The sequence below is a fragment of the Sitodiplosis mosellana genome, unplaced genomic scaffold (genome assembly GCF_009176505.1).
Source record: "Sitodiplosis mosellana isolate CC-2019 unplaced genomic scaffold, AAFC_SMos_1.0 Smas_scaffold_17, whole genome shotgun sequence".
Lineage (NCBI taxonomy): Eukaryota > Metazoa > Arthropoda > Insecta > Diptera > Cecidomyiidae > Sitodiplosis > Sitodiplosis mosellana.
The window spans coordinates 251280-268398 of NW_022595259.1; the positions used below are offsets into that span (position 1 = coordinate 251280).

Below are 17119 nucleotides of genomic sequence, written 5' to 3' on the forward strand. Positions count from 1 at the left end.
GAATTGCCAAACGACATTTATCATGAATTCCATGTATGGATCTTGATTGAAGTATGGCAATTTCAAACTGTAGAGGGTGACTAACTCTCCGTTATGAACAAAGGTATAAAACGGCCCAATGACCGCTCCAACGAATGATAATATTATCACTGTCATCGTTATGATATATGTTTTTAGCGATTCATTTATACTCTGCTCACAAATGCGATTGTAATTGGTTGGCTCGAGATCATCGCGGTAAATAAACTGGCCGGAAACGTTGAGCAATCGTTTCCATTCGTATTTGATTGTTGATATAGTTGTCCAATATGTTAAATATGCCTAGGGGATGGAAATGGAAGTGCAAATGAGGAAATATCTTCAATATTTCTGAATTTTATCAAATTTACCGAAGTAACGACTCCAAAAGTGCAAAAACTTGGTAGACACCCAGCAAAATGGCCGCACTTGACGTAATAATAAACGGTGTAAATCAGCAGCGTATAATGAACAACTCCAGTCACACATGGAAAATATCCCACGATTCCAACTTTTAAATTGCTGAGAACTCGCAGTTGCAGTATGTCTCCCATACACTTGCAGAAGTCATAGAAATATTTCCATTTTTCAGCCGGAGTTTTGTCTCTCCATGCCGTTTCAGCGCCTTTGAACTCCATGTTTTTGATTTAATGCGTTATCAATGAATTTTTCAAATGTTTCTGATGATAAAATGATCTTGTAACGATGGTGTTTCTTTACTGAAATCCGAAAAATAACTAAAAAAAACCGTAGAGAACTTTATAATTAAATATAAGTTCCAACGTAAAGGATTTCATGCTGTCCTTATGTTGACCTTCAAAAAATTAATTCGTCATCACACATATTTTCGATGGAAATGTTTTTCAAAGTAATAATTAAAAAATTAATCAATTTCGGGAATCGTTTCTAAAAAGAAAATATCGCGTGATTTAACTTATCTCTGCAGCCGAAATTAATCAGTTGCACACATGTTCACCAAACAACAAGAACCTCTAATGATGAAATGATTGCTCCAAATACGCAGAAACTCAGCAGGCATCTATCTAATGAAATAGTCACATCCGTTGTAATAATAAACCGTGTATTTTTGTTAAGGTATTTGAGTTTCCCATTTGATTGTAGCAATTTTCAAAAAAAAAACTTCAACTGGTCTGGCCGTTTTAGCCATGGTTTTATATTGTGAAACAAAATTTGATCTTTTCCTTTCAATTGTTGTACTCCGTGAATGTTTAAGGATAACTGAAAATTGAACAAAAAAATTAACAATAGAAATCGCCTCTGCTGAACATTTGTGCAATCATCGTTAGGCTCATAAACAGACAAAATCGTTTTTCTACACAACACATGGTGCTGTTTCATTCGAGTGGGAAGAATGGCATTTGGTAACCAATAAATTTTTAATTATAAAAGCTGTTGACTATAGCGTGATTGTTCAGTTTTACATTTATTTGTATATTGTAACATAAGGTACAAATATTGGAAAGAATTTTTCAATTTCTCTTTGATTTGCAAAAGCAATGCATTTTTATTCTATGTGAATTAAGCATTTTTCATAAAGTGCTGCATTGAAAATCAATTTATTCCGGTAGAATTGACTGTTATTTTATGTGAATTGGTGTCCATTTTTCAAGAATGATCAAAAACATCAAAAACGAGTACATTTTTTGGGTCAACTGAAATTAAAATCGTTTGATTTAGGGCAAATTTGATGTATTCTTCTGATTTCTATGAGAAAATAAAGATAGGATACTTCATCTTTAGGATACTTCATTTTGCAGTCGATGAATCATATGCATCACATCCTTTTGATACTTTATCGGCAGCAAATACCAATTGAATTCGTACAATGCTCGGAGCAGCCTGTCATTCTGAGCCAATGAAAAAAAAAAACAATTATTCGATTCGGTTTCGGATTTGCAAGCTGTCTTAACTACCTGTAGGAGAAAGAAAATCACAAAAGAAAGAAATGAAAATTAATGAGAAATAGTGACAAAGTGATGGAATCAATGAAAAATGAAAAGAAAGTAGGATCTTGATTATTATTATGCACCGTCTCTTCTCTCTCTATTAACCGTCGTCAGTTGTACTGTTGGATCGATGATGTATGGGTGGATTAAATCCAGACCACTTTTTACTTTGATTTTCGAACAAATTGCGGGCATAATTGATAAACAATCGATTTGATTCGAAATTGTGCGCACATTTACATTCAAGGATCAATTTCATTTCATTCCACCATCGGTGGATTATTCCATGATTTATAAATTACTAGCTTCCTCGCCTCGCTTCGCTCGGCTTGGGCGCTAGTTCGGTTTCTCTTCCGTTCAGTTAGTTTTTTTTTCAATCAAGAAAGATGAATAAGAAAACTAAGCATTTCAGTGAGATGACGATACAATTTGACGTAAAAAGCAAAATTCAATTATGAATGTTAGTCTGTATCATTTCGTATGTTCCATACTTGTTTTTTCAAAGCAAAGACGATTTTCTGGGAAAGTTGCTCCTTTTTCTGAAGTTGATTTTACACACATTTTTTTCATATGTGAATTGGTGTTAAGTCGTGTTAAGATGACCATGATGGACCGAGATGGTGTCCATTTTCATCCCCGTTCCAAAACCTTTCATATGATACCCATATTGACTATTCATGGTGTTAAGTCGTGTTAACATGACCATGATGGACCGAGATGGTGTCCATGTTCAACTCTGTTCCAAAACCAATATTTCATTGCCATCAATCCACATTAATGTACATTGTATCGAAAAACAATTAAAAAAATTGTTTCTTCAAACTTTTGAAAATTTAATTCGAAAATCAAAACTGATATGTGAATCTGCTATTTAAGCCGCGAGAATTCTAACGACATATTCACCATTAAAACCAAGAATTAAAAAATCATGAAAATAAAAAAAAATTGGACAAACGCACACATACACACACAATGAGTTTTATATATATAGATAAAGCTAATTAGCTAATTTTTTTTAAATTAAATAATTGAATGATGAGCGGAATGAAACTGGATGAATTCGAATCAAGGCTAACATTGTTTTGATATCAACAGTTAAATCGATCGCCGCCGATTGTTTATAGCAGTTCAAGTCACTCATAATTTTTAAAATTAGCAGACTCTTTCCCAATTCCGAAGGAATTGACTAATGTTTATGTCTGTAAGAAAAATAACAACGTATCGATTCAAAATAAAATCATCAAAGAAATGCTCAAATTATTCCAAAAATTTATTTCAAATTTTTGCATAAATACAATTTTTTAGGAGAAATATTTGCTATTTGCTTGAATCTCAAGCCTTGCGAAAATTTCATTAATTTTTTTAATCAAAAATATAAACGTTCAAAAACTTATACCTATAAATTATGAATTGAAGTAAAACTCAAACAGATGCTCCGGTCATGCTCAAAGACAAATGGCATTTCAAAGCGGTTTGCTATTCAAAATCCGAGTATGGATATGGCGAAATGTGGTTTCTGACTGATTATGGATGTGTGTGACCATATAAAATCTGGCGTCGGTCGCTTATTATCAACTGATAATGGGTGCAATAGCATTACAACCAATTTTAGCTGCTCCGATTGCATGTTTGTAAATATGAACGTTTTGATTGCATGTTTCTGAAAAAAATTACACCATTCCATGCGATATCATTGGTAGTAGTGATTTGTCACAAAATGAACGTTTATGATCGAAGCGTACATGTTATTCAATTATTACGTGAAATAGGAATGCCTAGGGGTTAGACACCAATTTCTAGCATAGCTAGTTTGTTCAAATCGGTTCAAATATGCGTTTAGTTTCTTCTTGTTTTTCTAGTATACAAGCAAAAACTCAAATATTCTGCTAGAATTTCTAGTATCTACCATTGCTTCTTCCATAAGTATAGTATTGCCAATGCATTTCTTATGGAAGGATTAACGGTACTTTTTGTGAACAAAATATTTGAACTCCATAAGCAAAGCATTGGCAGTATATTTTAAATGGAAGAATTTGTCCATATAAAAACCACTGGCAATGCTATTCTTATGGAAGAGGCATCACTCAATTTTTTTCACAAATATTCTTCTAGTAACTTCTAGTATGCTCAATTTTTGCTAGTTTTCTTCTAGTGTTATTTCGTGTCTACCCCCTAGAGGAATGTACATCATGAAATGATTCTTTTTAATTTTTTTCTAACAAATTGTTTTCATCACTTAGCCACGCTTTCTACTTTCAACAAGATTAGTTCAGAAATAGAAGACATAATTTCTATTACGGGCTTACTACTGTAAACCCCGTTAGAAATGCTGTCAGTCCAGTTTCGTAATCAGTGTGTGAAGCATTGTTTCAAGTGTTCACGTGTATTTACCGCAATGCCGCATACTTTAGCCCTTTATCGTCGCATGACTCAACAAAAGTTGTTCAGTCGTATCCGTTGTCGCCATCGCTGATGTTGTTTGGCACCAGAGCAATTTTCTAATAGCGTACTTTCAACGGAAGAAAAAAAACTGGAGCGTTCTCTACGTCATACTCTGTAATCAAATTAGGCACATTCATGCATGCAGCTGCGATAAGAGAGAAAAAAAAGTACCAATGAACTTCAATCCGTATGTCTAGCAATACTTCAGGGTTTATTATCAATTTGGTTGTTGTTTTTATTTTGGTGCAACAATTGTAAGTTTCATTCACATTTCATTTTTTTTTCTTCACTAAATCTATGTACACAACAAAAGAATATTAATTGATTTATTTGATTGAGGGAGAATGGATTAACCCGTACACCTTGACGAAATGTTACGTTGAGCGTTAGCTGTGTGTATAGTGAGGTGGGAATTGGCGCATTTGGGCTGGAATGTACGCTCGTCCAGTCTTTGAATTTCATCAATCTCCTTCTCACTTGGCATTGTAGTCATTGAATGCCTGGCGAACATCTTCGAATACCAACTCAGCTGGTTTTTCACTCTTCACACGGCGCACCAGATTCTGTTTGTCATAATAGTCAACGATTGGCATGGTCTCGGTGTAAAAAACGTCGAAACGCTTTTTCAACGAGTCCATGTTGTCATCGGATCGGCCGGTGTTTCGGTTCAAGCATCGATCTATACATACTCCATCTGGACACTCGAAGAATAGCACAAATTGTAGATTCACTTTAGCCTCCATCTGCTCGATCCAACCCTGCAAGTTGTCTTGGTTGCGTGGAAAACCGTCGATTAGGAACTTATTCTTGGCAGCATCAGCCTGGAAAAAAAGAAGAGAGAAGAAGTTAGAATAGAAACAAATGATGGAATTTGTTCAATGGAAATAAGATAAAGGGGGGTCATTCACAAGGGAAAATTTGGCACATTGCTATAGCTTTGTTCGGAAGATTGACTGCGGTTTTCATTTAAGGTCAATTTTTTTTCAGTTTCAACATAAAAATTCGATATTTTCAAACCAAAGCACAAAGCAAAATCTAAATTTTTCTGAGAAAATTGAATTTTTCCAAGTAGAATTTCTAATTTTCATACAAATTTTCAATTTTAAGGCTTTCAAGTACATTTTTTGACCTTCACATCAAAAATTATTGTCAAAGACGTAACAGTTTTTGTTATGAAATCTGCCTCTTCAAGTAAAATTTCAATTTTTATTTAGTAAAATTTGGAACTTATGATGAAAAATCGCTCAACTCGTCAACACTTCTTGAAAAAAAAAATCGTATTTTTCGAGTGTAAACTCGAATTTTCACTTGAAAAATCGCTTTTATAGCTATAAAACGCCACTGTTTCCATCTTTCCCACTGTTTGCACCAAAAAAGCCACACTTTCATTCCACTACTTACCTTCATTTGTTCGTTCATGGCCCGTTCAAGAAGTGAGCATGTAACCGCAACGGGAATAATGCGTCCGGCTTGAATGTATTCTTCAATAGTTTGTGCCAGTTCGGAGCCTGGGCGATTTCGTTCAGCTCTCAGCAAATCACCAGCTGACAAATGCACATAATTGTATTGATTCACAATATTTGCACACTGAGTACCTTTTCCCGAGCCCGGTGCGCCCAATACGAATACAATTTTTGGCTTTTCTATTGTTTCGGTGCTCATTTTTCGTAGAAATTGTTGTCCAAACAGTGATTTAAACTGATGCAATTGTTGATTTTGATGCAAAAACTGTTGTTGCCGTGAAGTAAAACTCCGAACTGATGTGGACACAATACGTTGCAATACTGTACTCATGAACACACTGACATCAGCGCAAACGCTAAATAAAGAAAAGAAAAATCGAAGTCACTGTGACAGCCTGGAAATCGTGAACAGCACGCCGCTAATCGAATTTTACTGATAGTAAAACCGTAAACCAATTTATGCCAGCCAAACAAACGGTGCTTGGATTTTAGATAGATAAAAAAAACCGGCACACAAATTTATTTGTTCAAGTCCCACTTTCAATCGGTTGAGCCACAAATGAAATAATTTTGTTTGCACGAAATTCTCACATTCATTTTAAATGTATTCAAGAGGAAAGAAAACAGCTGTCAAAGCAGATGTGTAGTGATTTCTGGTGCGGCTGTCAATGAAACTCGACGAATGTAGAGGGAGGGAGAGTGTTTGGATGATACAGTGACGTTTATTTTGAGATTTGGAAATTAAGTTTCTTTTTTGGATTCGTGCAAAAGTTTTTCAATGAAATTTTTTTCCATTAAATCATTTTGCCGCACAAAAAATTAGAAACGAAAAAATTACAAGAAAATGTGAAAAAAAATTCTCCCATCAAAACAAAACAAAAATTTCCAACATTCCCATTGAATTCATGGTTCCCAGCAAAGAAGCAAAGCCTCCATAAGCGCACGCCATCTTTTGAAAATCATTCGAATCACAAATGTTTTATACACCTAACAGTCCAGCGGCGTTGTGTTGTTGTCATATGTGTATAATGTATTCAACAAAAGTGACGTTTCGACTACAAATAGCTGAGTCAATGGTCAAAAGCTGTGTAATAATTATTGGTGTTTTTCTGTGGACTGAACCAAACAATTATTTTTACTTTTTTTTAGAAATCCGACCAAATCTAGGTGAGTAACGAATGAGTAATGAATGACCTTCGTTAGATTACCAGCCATTTTTGCTGTGTGCCTCAAGAATATCCACATAAATACGGATAAAAACTAACATTATACCAATTCTAATGCACCAATGTTCATTCTATCTATTTAGGCGTAATTTGTTTATCGCAAAAATGATAAGCTATTTACATTAAGTAGCGTTCAATAAGGCTGAATAAATCGGAATCCGGCGGAAAATTTAAGAGAGACACAACATTAAACCACCATTAAATTGAACCGATAAAATTCAACTTCGAGAATAAAATTACTTCGCCACAGTCCAAAATGAATGTACCCGTGCAATGGATATTCTGTGTGTTGCTGGTGCCGTTGATATTGTGTGATCGGTTGGAAGATAAAATGTACTCAACGATCAGTGGGTCGATATGTTTCCGTCGTTTGAATGCGACGCATACAACGGGCTGTGGTTCAACATTGGGCGGATCCGTAGGTGTTTTACACTTGATTGAAAGTCATGCCGACTTTGCATTTCTATGGAGTAAACCACCAGCTCCACCATATACATTACTTGTGCCACCATGGCTATTCAACCGTGAAAACATTCTGGAGGTAACATCTCGAGCCAAAGAAAACGTGGCCGGTATCGTTCTCATCGAAAATGGCACAAATATCGAGCATTTCAGTTCGGAATTGAATTGTCCGAATCAATACGGCGGTCTGCCGGATCAAACGTGTGATGCGAGCCGTCCAAACACAACATGGAACCCATTCGGTACGAGATTGTTGCATGAAAATTTCCCATTCCCAATTATTTACGTGAAAGATGCGGAGAACGTTCAAAATTTGGTCAATTGCTACCAGAAATTTAATGCACACGACATAAATGGCCAGCACAAACGACGATTATGCAGCATTCAAATCAAGTCATTCATGTCGGCCGCTGTGAATTCAGCCGTTTGCATGCGACGCACCAAGTCCATGAATAATATGAATCCACAGCGTTACTGTGATCCGTTGCAGAGTAAAAATGTGTATGCAACATTGTTCCCACGATTGCCAGAGAAGGTGTCGGAAAATTTGATTTTGGTTGGTACTCGAATTGACACAACGTCGATGTTTGATGGAGTTGGCCTTGGTGCTATGGATTCACTTGTGCCAGCCGTTACACTCATGAGCACCGCTCATACTCTCAATAAATTGCTCGCCGCCCACAGCAACGGTCGCTACAACGTTATGTTTATGCTGTTCAATGGTGAAGCCTATGACTATATTGGATCGCAGCGTTTTGTGTACGATTTGGAAAAAGGTGCTTTCCCACCGTCATCAGAAAACCCGATTAAGCTGAGCGACATCAAATTGTTCATCGATATCGGTTCGCTGGACAGCCCCAACTCAACGACCATTTATCAATTTGGCAAATTTGGACTTGGTGACAAAATCGCTAACATGTTCAAAACGAATATTCAGAAATTTGGCTCAGTTTTTGATGTTCAGCGCAACACGACGAAAAATTTACCGCCAACATCGGCTCAGTCATTTTTACGCGATAATCAATCATTTCCGGCTGTGATTTTCTACTCGGACAACCATAAAAATCGATTCTACCATTCGATTTATGACAATGACAAGAATATCGAGTTTGTGTATAAGAATACGAGTCAAGATTTCACAACGCTCGTTGATTGGACTAAGGAAAAAGTGTTCCAGCCATCGATCCAATTGGGCATTCGAAATATTTCATCAGCATTGGCCTTTTCGCTGTATGAACTCGTGACTGGAGGTGAATACACTAGCGATTTGGCAGCAAATCCATATTTGATCGATGAGATGCTGTTTTGTTACTTGCAATCGGCCAAATGTCCACTATTCCTAGCAGCTGTGAAAGATGCAGCTGTGCCCATTCTACCGTTGCCACCGCAACGATATGTCAGTGTACAAAACTCATTGTCGTATGAAACCGTCGGTTGGACCTATCGAGTGCTTGGCTTCTTAACCGGGCGACCCGATAAAACGGCTAACAAGGGAAACTGCACCGTTTTACCATTGGCTTGGTTTGCCGGATTCAATGGAAAAGGCGAATGTCTATACACCACACAAAACCTATCCAATGCCTACAGTCCAGCATTTTCCATCGACGATTATGACTGGAAATCCGGCCGATATTCAACATGGACCGAATCGACATGGAACGAGATTAATATTCGCATTTTTCTCAAGCCGCCAGTGTCCCAAGAAGCATTCACGCTGGCCATCGGATTCGGTGTTATGCTCATATCATTTGTGCTGGTATTTATCGTCAACACCAAATCCGATGTTCTATTCGGCGAGAGCACATCATCAATTAACGTCCTCACCCTACCGTCACAGTGCTAATCTGTTTCTACGCATTCTTCGGTGAAAGACTGCAACTGTGAAAGTGAATCGTTGGGGGAAAAAAATCAAACATAGTCATGACAAATGAGGCCGATTTTGTTTGTTTCGATTTCCGTAAAGACATTGACAAAAGACTTTTAAAATGAACCCCTTTTTTCTCAACCAAAAAAAAACAACTAATCCCGAAATAAAACCCACTTAACACACAGATACGATTTTGTTGTTGTTGAATAAATCAAAAGATAAAGTGAATTTTTCATTATTTTAGGCTTTTAAGTGTATTTAAGATCGATTAAAATACAAAAAAAAATTCTAGAAATAAATTAAAATTTTAATTACAAATTTAAATGGAAAATGAACATGTTCAATTCGATTTTTCTTTTTTTTGTTGTACGAGTTGAATTTGATTTTGTTTTTTTATTTTTAGCAAGGATTTGAGGCTGCAATATTTTATTCGCTTAATAAGTAAGTGGCTTTCTTTTTGCTGAGGTGGTATTGAACATTTTCTGCTTATTTAATTCATAAATCGTAGTTTTGAAACATTAAACTATTTGCTTATTCTTTACATATGAAAATTTCTACGCAGAAATAAAATGGGAATATTTTGTTTCTATTTTCGGTGACAATTAAACGCTTTTGCCCGATTTCTCATCTGTTGCTCCGGAATGGCTCATGTTGGACGGGTCGTAACAATGCAATTTTTTACGCCATATCTTCACCAAACCATCAAACGCACGACGACTGTACTTTAAATTCTTTTGCGGTGTCCATGGGTGCTCGGTCGTTCGCTTTTCTCTGCAATAGCGAAAAAGAAATACGAATTGAATTAATTTCATTACATAAAGAACAACAAGAATTGAATTACATTTAATCAAGCATATTTCCGAAGAAAAATGTTAAGTAAAATTTGGGATTTAATGAAAATAAATTGAATATGAGACACGATTTGATAAATAGCAAAAATATTTTCTAAATTAGGAAAAATTGATAAAGTTTAACAAATAAAAAGAATTTTTTTCTCCAATTCCCTCAATAAAGATGCTAAAATACGAAACAAAAGTGAAGAAATTCGATAAAAAAAAATTGAACGGAATTAAATTCGCATTTAATTGAACCAAAATTAAATGAATCAGATTTTTGAGCAGGATTGCGAAAAAAATTGGCAGAAAAAATAATGCGAAAATGTAATTCAACAAATTGACGATTCGAACTGGTTATTTTATTTTTTTTATTCAAAATTTGTATTATTTCTGCTAAAATTTGCTCGAAAATTCGAAATTTTCATGCACGAATGAGAATAATTTGACGGTTTTTTTTTTCTAATTTCTGTTTTATTAGCTTAGATTGAGTCTTTTGGGCGATGCAATATTTTTTTGTTATGAAAATTGACGAAAATTGAACCAAAAATGCCGTAATTTGTGGAAATTGTGTAATTAAATTGATATTCTGGAATAAAAAAAATTCAATTCAAACCACTGAATTGAAAATTCATGCCAAAAAATCAAAATACTAGTCCAGATTGAAACAAAGAATACAAATAAGTTCACATATTTACCTTGGAACCTGTTTCACGTACACATCGTAGCCGATTGTATTTTTTCCGTAGTCGATTTGCTTTTGTCTTCGGTCCAAAATGGATTCATCGGTTTCGAGTTCGCGGGCCCGTTTACCGGCGGAACTGGCCGACCGGTCGCTGGATGAGTCTGACGACAGATCACGTTTGCGATCCTCCTTATCATCGGATGGTGAGCTAGTAGTACGCTTTGAATCGGATGAATTGGATGCCGAAGTGGGTGACAAGCAGCGTTTGAATGATGTTTTAATCTTTTCCTCTTTCACCAATCGCTCAAACTTGGCTTCGTTGGATGCTTCCAAAAATGCGACCAAAATCTCGCGATCACCACTGGTCGAATGCTCACTGCCGCTGGCATCTTTTGCCTCGGTAAACGAGCCATTGGCCGTATCACGGGTCGACGCGTCGACCGCCATACAACTATCACTTGTACGATTCTGTTCAATGAGAAGAAAAAACAATGCGTATTAACAGGATTGAAAGCGGTAAAAAAAATATTGCCTTAATCACTTGGATCCGATATTTTCAATAAGAAATGTGGAAAATTATCACAAAATGAAAAAAATGAAAAAAGGAAAAAAATGGTTACAAAAAAGCGTACAAAAAAATTGACAAGAAAACCAACAACAAAAACGTGTGTGTCGTGAGTGTGAGATTGAGAATGGTTGGTGTGACCGACGGTACTACTTACTGTCATTGCTCGTTCGGCTTCTTCACACTCTTCGTACCACGATTTCTCGGCAAGGCTGCACACAGACTGCTCGAGTTCGCCTTCTTCAAGTGTTGCGTTCATGAATTTATTTGCCATTGTGTGTTTCAATTTGCATACAAGTGCACGCTCGTCAATTGGATTTGTTGTTTCGCTCGCACCGCTACTCAAATATGCTTGTGTGTATATCGTCTTTGCTTTCCTTTATCACGCACACGGCTCGTCAATCGTAACAGTACTTTTTATTTCTACACAAACAAATGTAGATCACTCTATGCAGATTTAATGAAATCTTTGTCGTTTTTTAAACAAGTTTATTACACCGTTTTTCAATCGATTTTCAATGCAAACACAAAATTTTTGACTATTCTGAACAGCTGCACATCAAACAATGGAAACAAGCGAAATAAAACATCGGCTCTGCACAACATTTATTTTGATTTAAACAATGTGACAGCTCTTTGGCGCGATTTCATACTCATCATCTCCGTGTGGTTAGGTGGAGGTGAATTGTTGAATGCGGTGAATCGGCCACAATGTTGAATATAGAGAGTTAAATTTCTGGTTCAGTTCACATATGCAAAACAAATGGAATTTTTTCCAATTCTTTTTTTAAAAATAAAATTGACTATTTGAATGAATATTTTCAAAAATAATTTTTTACGTAGGAAATATTGATTGTTTTAGCAAACATTGTTTTGCAAATGGAATAATGAGAATGGTTGAGTCGAGAGATGTGTATGAAAGGAAAGATGAAATGGCGCCTCCACATCAATGCTCAATGACGATAAACTGGAATATTGCGTATGAAATTGGCTGAGTTGAATATGTGTTGAACAGCATTTGAATGCATCAACGATGGAAACGGTTCGCAATTTTTTTTTCGCATAATTCGATCGAATTTAACTTTTTTTTATTGATGCGTTTTGCCCAAGAAAATTAAAATTGAATTAGTTTATTAGAATAACTATTCTATGTGGAAAACAAACGAACGTGAAAATGAGTTGGCAAAGATGATCATTTTTAACATGGAAATCTGAAAACATAAAAAAATAGTTGACGAAAGATAAGAAATGTCGATATAATCATTTGTTTTGTAATGATAACAAGATTTTTTTCTATCGATTTGAAAATTGAAATAATACCTTCGAAGAGTTTTTTTATTTTATATTTGTATTCGTAATAATGTTTGAAGAATTCAGTTCGAATCAAACAATATTCTGTTGAATATTCTGGCACATATGAGGCTGTGAGAATGAAAATGGCAATACAGGAATAACCCGTGTGAAAAAATAGTAACTGACCAGTCAGTTAACTAATTTGGGACAAAAATGACTTACTTTGATTGACATTTCAGTACAAAGTGTAGTGTAAGTCTATCATAGTTAACTGAAATCATTTAAACTTACAAGTCAATCTAAGTTGCTTCATTTGGGACCAAGTGATTTTCTTAGAACAAAAATATAAATTCAATCAACTAAAGTCAACTGAAGTTATAGTCAGTCAGTCATTTCTTTCTCACACGGGAAACATTCTGAAACGATTTTGTATTCCAAACTAACAAAATACATACACATTTTGCGAAATTTCACTTGAAATGCTGGAGAATGCAATTCAGCCTACACACATACAGAAATGTGATGAAAATATTATATAACGCACAGCATGAACTGAAGTTCATGGCTTATCAATGGAATTTTATCGGTATACACGTAGACTGCTCCAAAAAAAAAAGTTGTCCCTCATCCAAAAGGCCCGGGCAGTTTCGAAAAATATACCTCAAAAAAATAGGTTCTGTCCAAAAAAATCATATGGGTACCATATAAAAACCCATGGCAAGCCCCATATCAAAATTTTCATGACAGCGATTTCGGATGCCAATTCATATCGCAACATTTCGACCTAAATCATTTTTCCAGCCAATTCTCGGCAAAAACTGATGATAAGGTTTTGTTTGGCTCGTCAATATCTACAACTTTTACCAAGACATCAGGCCTTGAAAAGGCATTCTGGGCCAGTTACAGTGTAAAATGACGAGAAAAATGGCAATTTTTCGGCATTTTTTGCATTTTTCGCTCTACTGGCCACCCAGGTGGTAAACTTTTGTTCAGTTTTGGACTTGTGTCGTGTAGCCAAAACCTGTATAAAAATTTTGGTACTTGTCAGATTGCGATTTGGATGGAATTTGGCGACAATTGATTCACACATATAAGACAAATTTCAGGCCAAAATGAGCAAATCACAAACATGAGCTTCGGTTTGACAGGTAAAAGCAAATGATTTCTACCTTTTCTGCCTTTGAACATCTAGTATGGTCCTTTACGAACATTTTGGGTACTTACACGACCAAATCGAGTGATGTTTTCACATATTTCTGGCCTCATATTTGATTTCAACTCCCAAATAAAAAGAATTACATTGGTAATCCCGAACTTTTCCGTACCGTTGGCCTGCGTTGTCCGTAGTTACTTTTGGTTATATTTTGTGAAATTTCTTGAAATAAAGGCAGTGAAAATATAATAATGAAAATAAAGTGAAAAATCGGTCAGTTTAACTAAAACTTCGACAATTTTGTATGAAAGGTACCGGTAAACCGATTCCTATTGGCTTCAAACTTACTAAGGTTTCATTTTTTGGAGAAAAAATAAGATTCTGAAAGTTTCATGTTGATCGCATTTGCAGAAGTTTGTATTTTGACCCTCAATTTTTCCCAAGAAAATGTCGACAAAAATTGAGGACAAAAAATCAAACTTCTGCAAATGCGATCAACATGAAACTTTCAGAATCTTAAAAAAAATGAAACCTCAGAAAGTTTGATGCCAATCAGAATCGATTAACGGGTATCTCCCATACAAAATTGTTCAAAAATCGGTAATTTTAGTCAAAATTTCAAAAAATTTGTATGGGAGGTACCCGTAAATCGATTCCGATTGGTTTCAAAATTTCAGAATCTTATTTTTCTCCCAAAAAATGAATTCCCAGAAAGTTTGAAGCCAATCGGAGTCGATTTACAGGTACCTCCCATACAAAAGTGTCAATTTTTTGAGGTTTTTCTTAGGGCAAGTACCCCAGGTTCAAATCGAAAATGGCTCATCTTCGAACTTAAACTAAGTTTTTCAGATACAAAACTTTTGGCATTTCCAGATTTCGATTATCTCAATTATTTTTTGAGTTATCGTGTTAACAAACACCAACGACAACGACGACAACGACAACGACGATAACGACAACGACGACAACGACGACGGCACACGAACGGAAAAAAGTCTCAAAAAGTGGTTTTCTACGCGTTTCATGAGTTTTTATGATGATCTAAGCTAATTTTGCGAAAAAAAGTTTTCGGGACCAATTCTTATACTTTCCCTTGACACGTTGTGTACGGAAAAGTAAAAATCAACTTTTGACCAAAAAACCCTCAAGTATAGGCTTTTTAGGGATGGTGCCTTGGTGAAATGTTATTTTTTCTCGAAAATATGGGGAGTCTACCCAGACAAAAACTCTCAAAATTGACTTTTTAAGGTACCTCCCCAACAAAATATACGTTTTTCATGGATTTTACTATGAAAATGTCAATTTTTGTTCGGAAGGTACCCCAAAACCTTGACCGACCTGAGCAATATTTCATCGCAATTGGTGATAGTGAATTTTTCACACAACAACATTCATTACGTCGAAGCAAATGCATTTCAAAAACTGAGCGAATTGAAATCTGAATAACACAAAATTGAAAGAGTTAAACTTGGAAAATAGCCAAATCAATCGACTCTGGTGCGTCGAATGCTTCCAAAATCTCATTCATCTCAATGTTGCCCACAATTTTATTGCACAAACCAGAGCATTGATCGAACAACTTGGAACAAAAGTTGAAGTTTTGGATTTAACCTCAAACTATTTGCCAGTGGCTCACGTGAGTTTGTTTGAGAAATGTCACAATTTACAAAGTCTCAATTAAAGCCAGACACATTTACGCGAAATTTATACGGATAGCCTGAGCACCGAATGGAATCTGCGCACTTTGGATCTCTCTAACAATTATCTGTGGGAAATTGACCTGAAATCACGTGGAACGTTTAAAAATGTAATATTTTTTTACTTGAATGGGAACAATTTGACAAGATTAAACGGAATGGACGTTGTAAATGTGCCAAAGCTTGAACTATTGAACATCAGCAATAACTCAATTCCATGCGAAGATTTGAAGGATTTTCTAAGAAGTAGACAGCATTACACGTTCGCCGGTGAACCAAGGGATCAGAAAAATGTCCAATACAGAGTCTGCCTAAATGAAGTGGAATTTGGCGGAAATATCATCCGAGATGCAGAAGATATTATTAATTCGAAATAAACGCAGACTCTTTCAATTGACTGTTTTTGATTTTATTTGGCTTTTCATCATTTTAATACATTTTTCTATTAAACCATATTGTTTATTCACTGGCGATTTTTTTCATTATTTGCCATTGAGCTTTACTGTATTCTTTCAATAAATCTTATTTTATTTGTATTTTGTTTTCGTTTTAAGCTTTTCATTTAGCTTCAGAAAGAAATTAAAGTGTCTTCACTTCAAAGACAAAGAAAAAAAGCAAATTTTCCAATTGATTTGCTCATTACATGAGAAGTTGGCTATTGCATCAAGTATCTATTTAGAATGACTATGCCTTTTTAAGACAAAAATTTAAAAATTGTAAAATATTCCTGGTTTTGTATGTCTTTGGTAAAAAAAATCCTTAATAGGCAATGTGTGTTAAAACTTGAGCTAAAATCGATTTTCAGTATTGATATTTGTAATTTGCATTAGCAACGAACAGAGATAAATCTAAACTAATATTTGTAAAAAAAATTCAATTGAATGGACATTTGTTTTCATCTGTTCGATTTCTTTAACCTTTTTTCACTTCAAAATGAAGTGTTATTGTTTGAACATTTTTTGCCTTGAGATTGGAAGTCATTCTCCAGTGGAGCTGCTCTTGAGCATCAAAGGATGGTTTCATCCAGGAACTTTTCGCATACATCTGAACATTCGACGACCCCAAATTCTGTGGCGAAGAGGATGAGTGCATCGACATGTTTCATGGTGACAGTCACATGATCAAAGTAAAAGAATCGCAAGAATTCCTTGAATGCACCGGGCGAACCGTTGAACATTTTGACATGGTTTGCTTCTTTCCATGGACCATTGAACTTTCCACTGAAAACACTACTTGCGGCGGCCAGTATGTGCTTGTGCGCTGGAACAAATTCCACTTCAGTGGCACTGGTTTCGAAAACAAAGTGGAAGTCGGCTGTTTCATCGTTTAAGTACAGCTTTCGACCGATGTTCGAGTAAAGTGGGGTGGAATAACCATCGCTTGGCTCGTGGCGTGATGACATTCTGGCCAATTTTGGTGGATGAATCGCTTTGTGAGGAGACACAATC

The 17119-nt window shown here is 35.6% G+C and overlaps 3 protein-coding genes across 3 annotated transcripts; 1 reads left to right on the top strand and 2 right to left on the bottom strand.

Moving 5' to 3' along the window:
* Positions 1-4619: 4619 nt before the first annotated feature.
* On the bottom strand, positions 4620-6545 carry LOC129568267 (UMP-CMP kinase 2). The gene is made up of 2 exons (XM_055445938.1): positions 5829-6545; positions 4620-5248 (listed from the first exon to the last, which is right to left on the bottom strand). The coding sequence occupies exons 1-2, from the start codon at positions 6219-6221 to the stop codon at positions 4901-4903; spliced, it is 741 nt and encodes a 246-aa protein (XP_055301913.1). The 5' UTR covers positions 6222-6545; the 3' UTR covers positions 4620-4900.
* A 37-nt stretch (positions 6546-6582) lies between these two features.
* On the top strand, positions 6583-9776 carry LOC129568265 (nicastrin). Its single transcript, XM_055445937.1, has 2 exons — positions 6583-7057; positions 7200-9776. The coding sequence occupies exon 2, from the start codon at positions 7373-7375 to the stop codon at positions 9419-9421; it is 2049 nt and encodes a 682-aa protein (XP_055301912.1). The 5' UTR covers positions 6583-7057; positions 7200-7372; the 3' UTR covers positions 9422-9776.
* On the bottom strand, positions 9732-12186 carry LOC129568268 (histone RNA hairpin-binding protein-like). The gene is made up of 3 exons (XM_055445939.1): positions 11686-12186; positions 10977-11431; positions 9732-10216 (listed from the first exon to the last, which is right to left on the bottom strand). Exons 1-3 carry the CDS (start codon positions 11800-11802, stop codon positions 10048-10050), a joined length of 741 nt encoding a protein of 246 aa, XP_055301914.1. The 5' UTR covers positions 11803-12186; the 3' UTR covers positions 9732-10047.
* Between the last annotated feature and the right edge of the window lie 4933 nt (positions 12187-17119).

What these genes read in the sequence shown, in the direction of transcription:
- LOC129568267 (XM_055445938.1), bottom strand. Translation starts at nt 6,221, where the DNA reads ATGAGTACAGTATTGCAACGTATTGTGTCCACATCAGTTCGGAGTTTT. An exon ending in CCATGAACGAACAAATGAAG is followed by an intron (nt 5,249 to 5,828) that starts GTAAGTAGTGGA and finishes CTTTTTTTCCAG; the next exon opens with GCTGATGCTGCCAAGAATAA.
- LOC129568268 (XM_055445939.1), bottom strand. Translation starts at nt 11,802, where the DNA reads ATGGCAAATAAATTCATGAACGCAACACTTGAAGAAGGCGAACTCGAG. An exon ending in AAGCCGAACGAGCAATGACA is followed by an intron (nt 11,432 to 11,685) that starts GTAAGTAGTACC and finishes CTCATTGAACAG; the next exon opens with AATCGTACAAGTGATAGTTG. An exon ending in TACGTGAAACAGGTTCCAAG is followed by an intron (nt 10,217 to 10,976) that starts GTAAATATGTGA and finishes TCGCTATTGCAG; the next exon opens with AGAAAAGCGAACGACCGAGC.
- LOC129568265 (XM_055445937.1), top strand. Translation starts at nt 7,373, where the DNA reads ATGAATGTACCCGTGCAATGGATATTCTGTGTGTTGCTGGTGCCGTTG.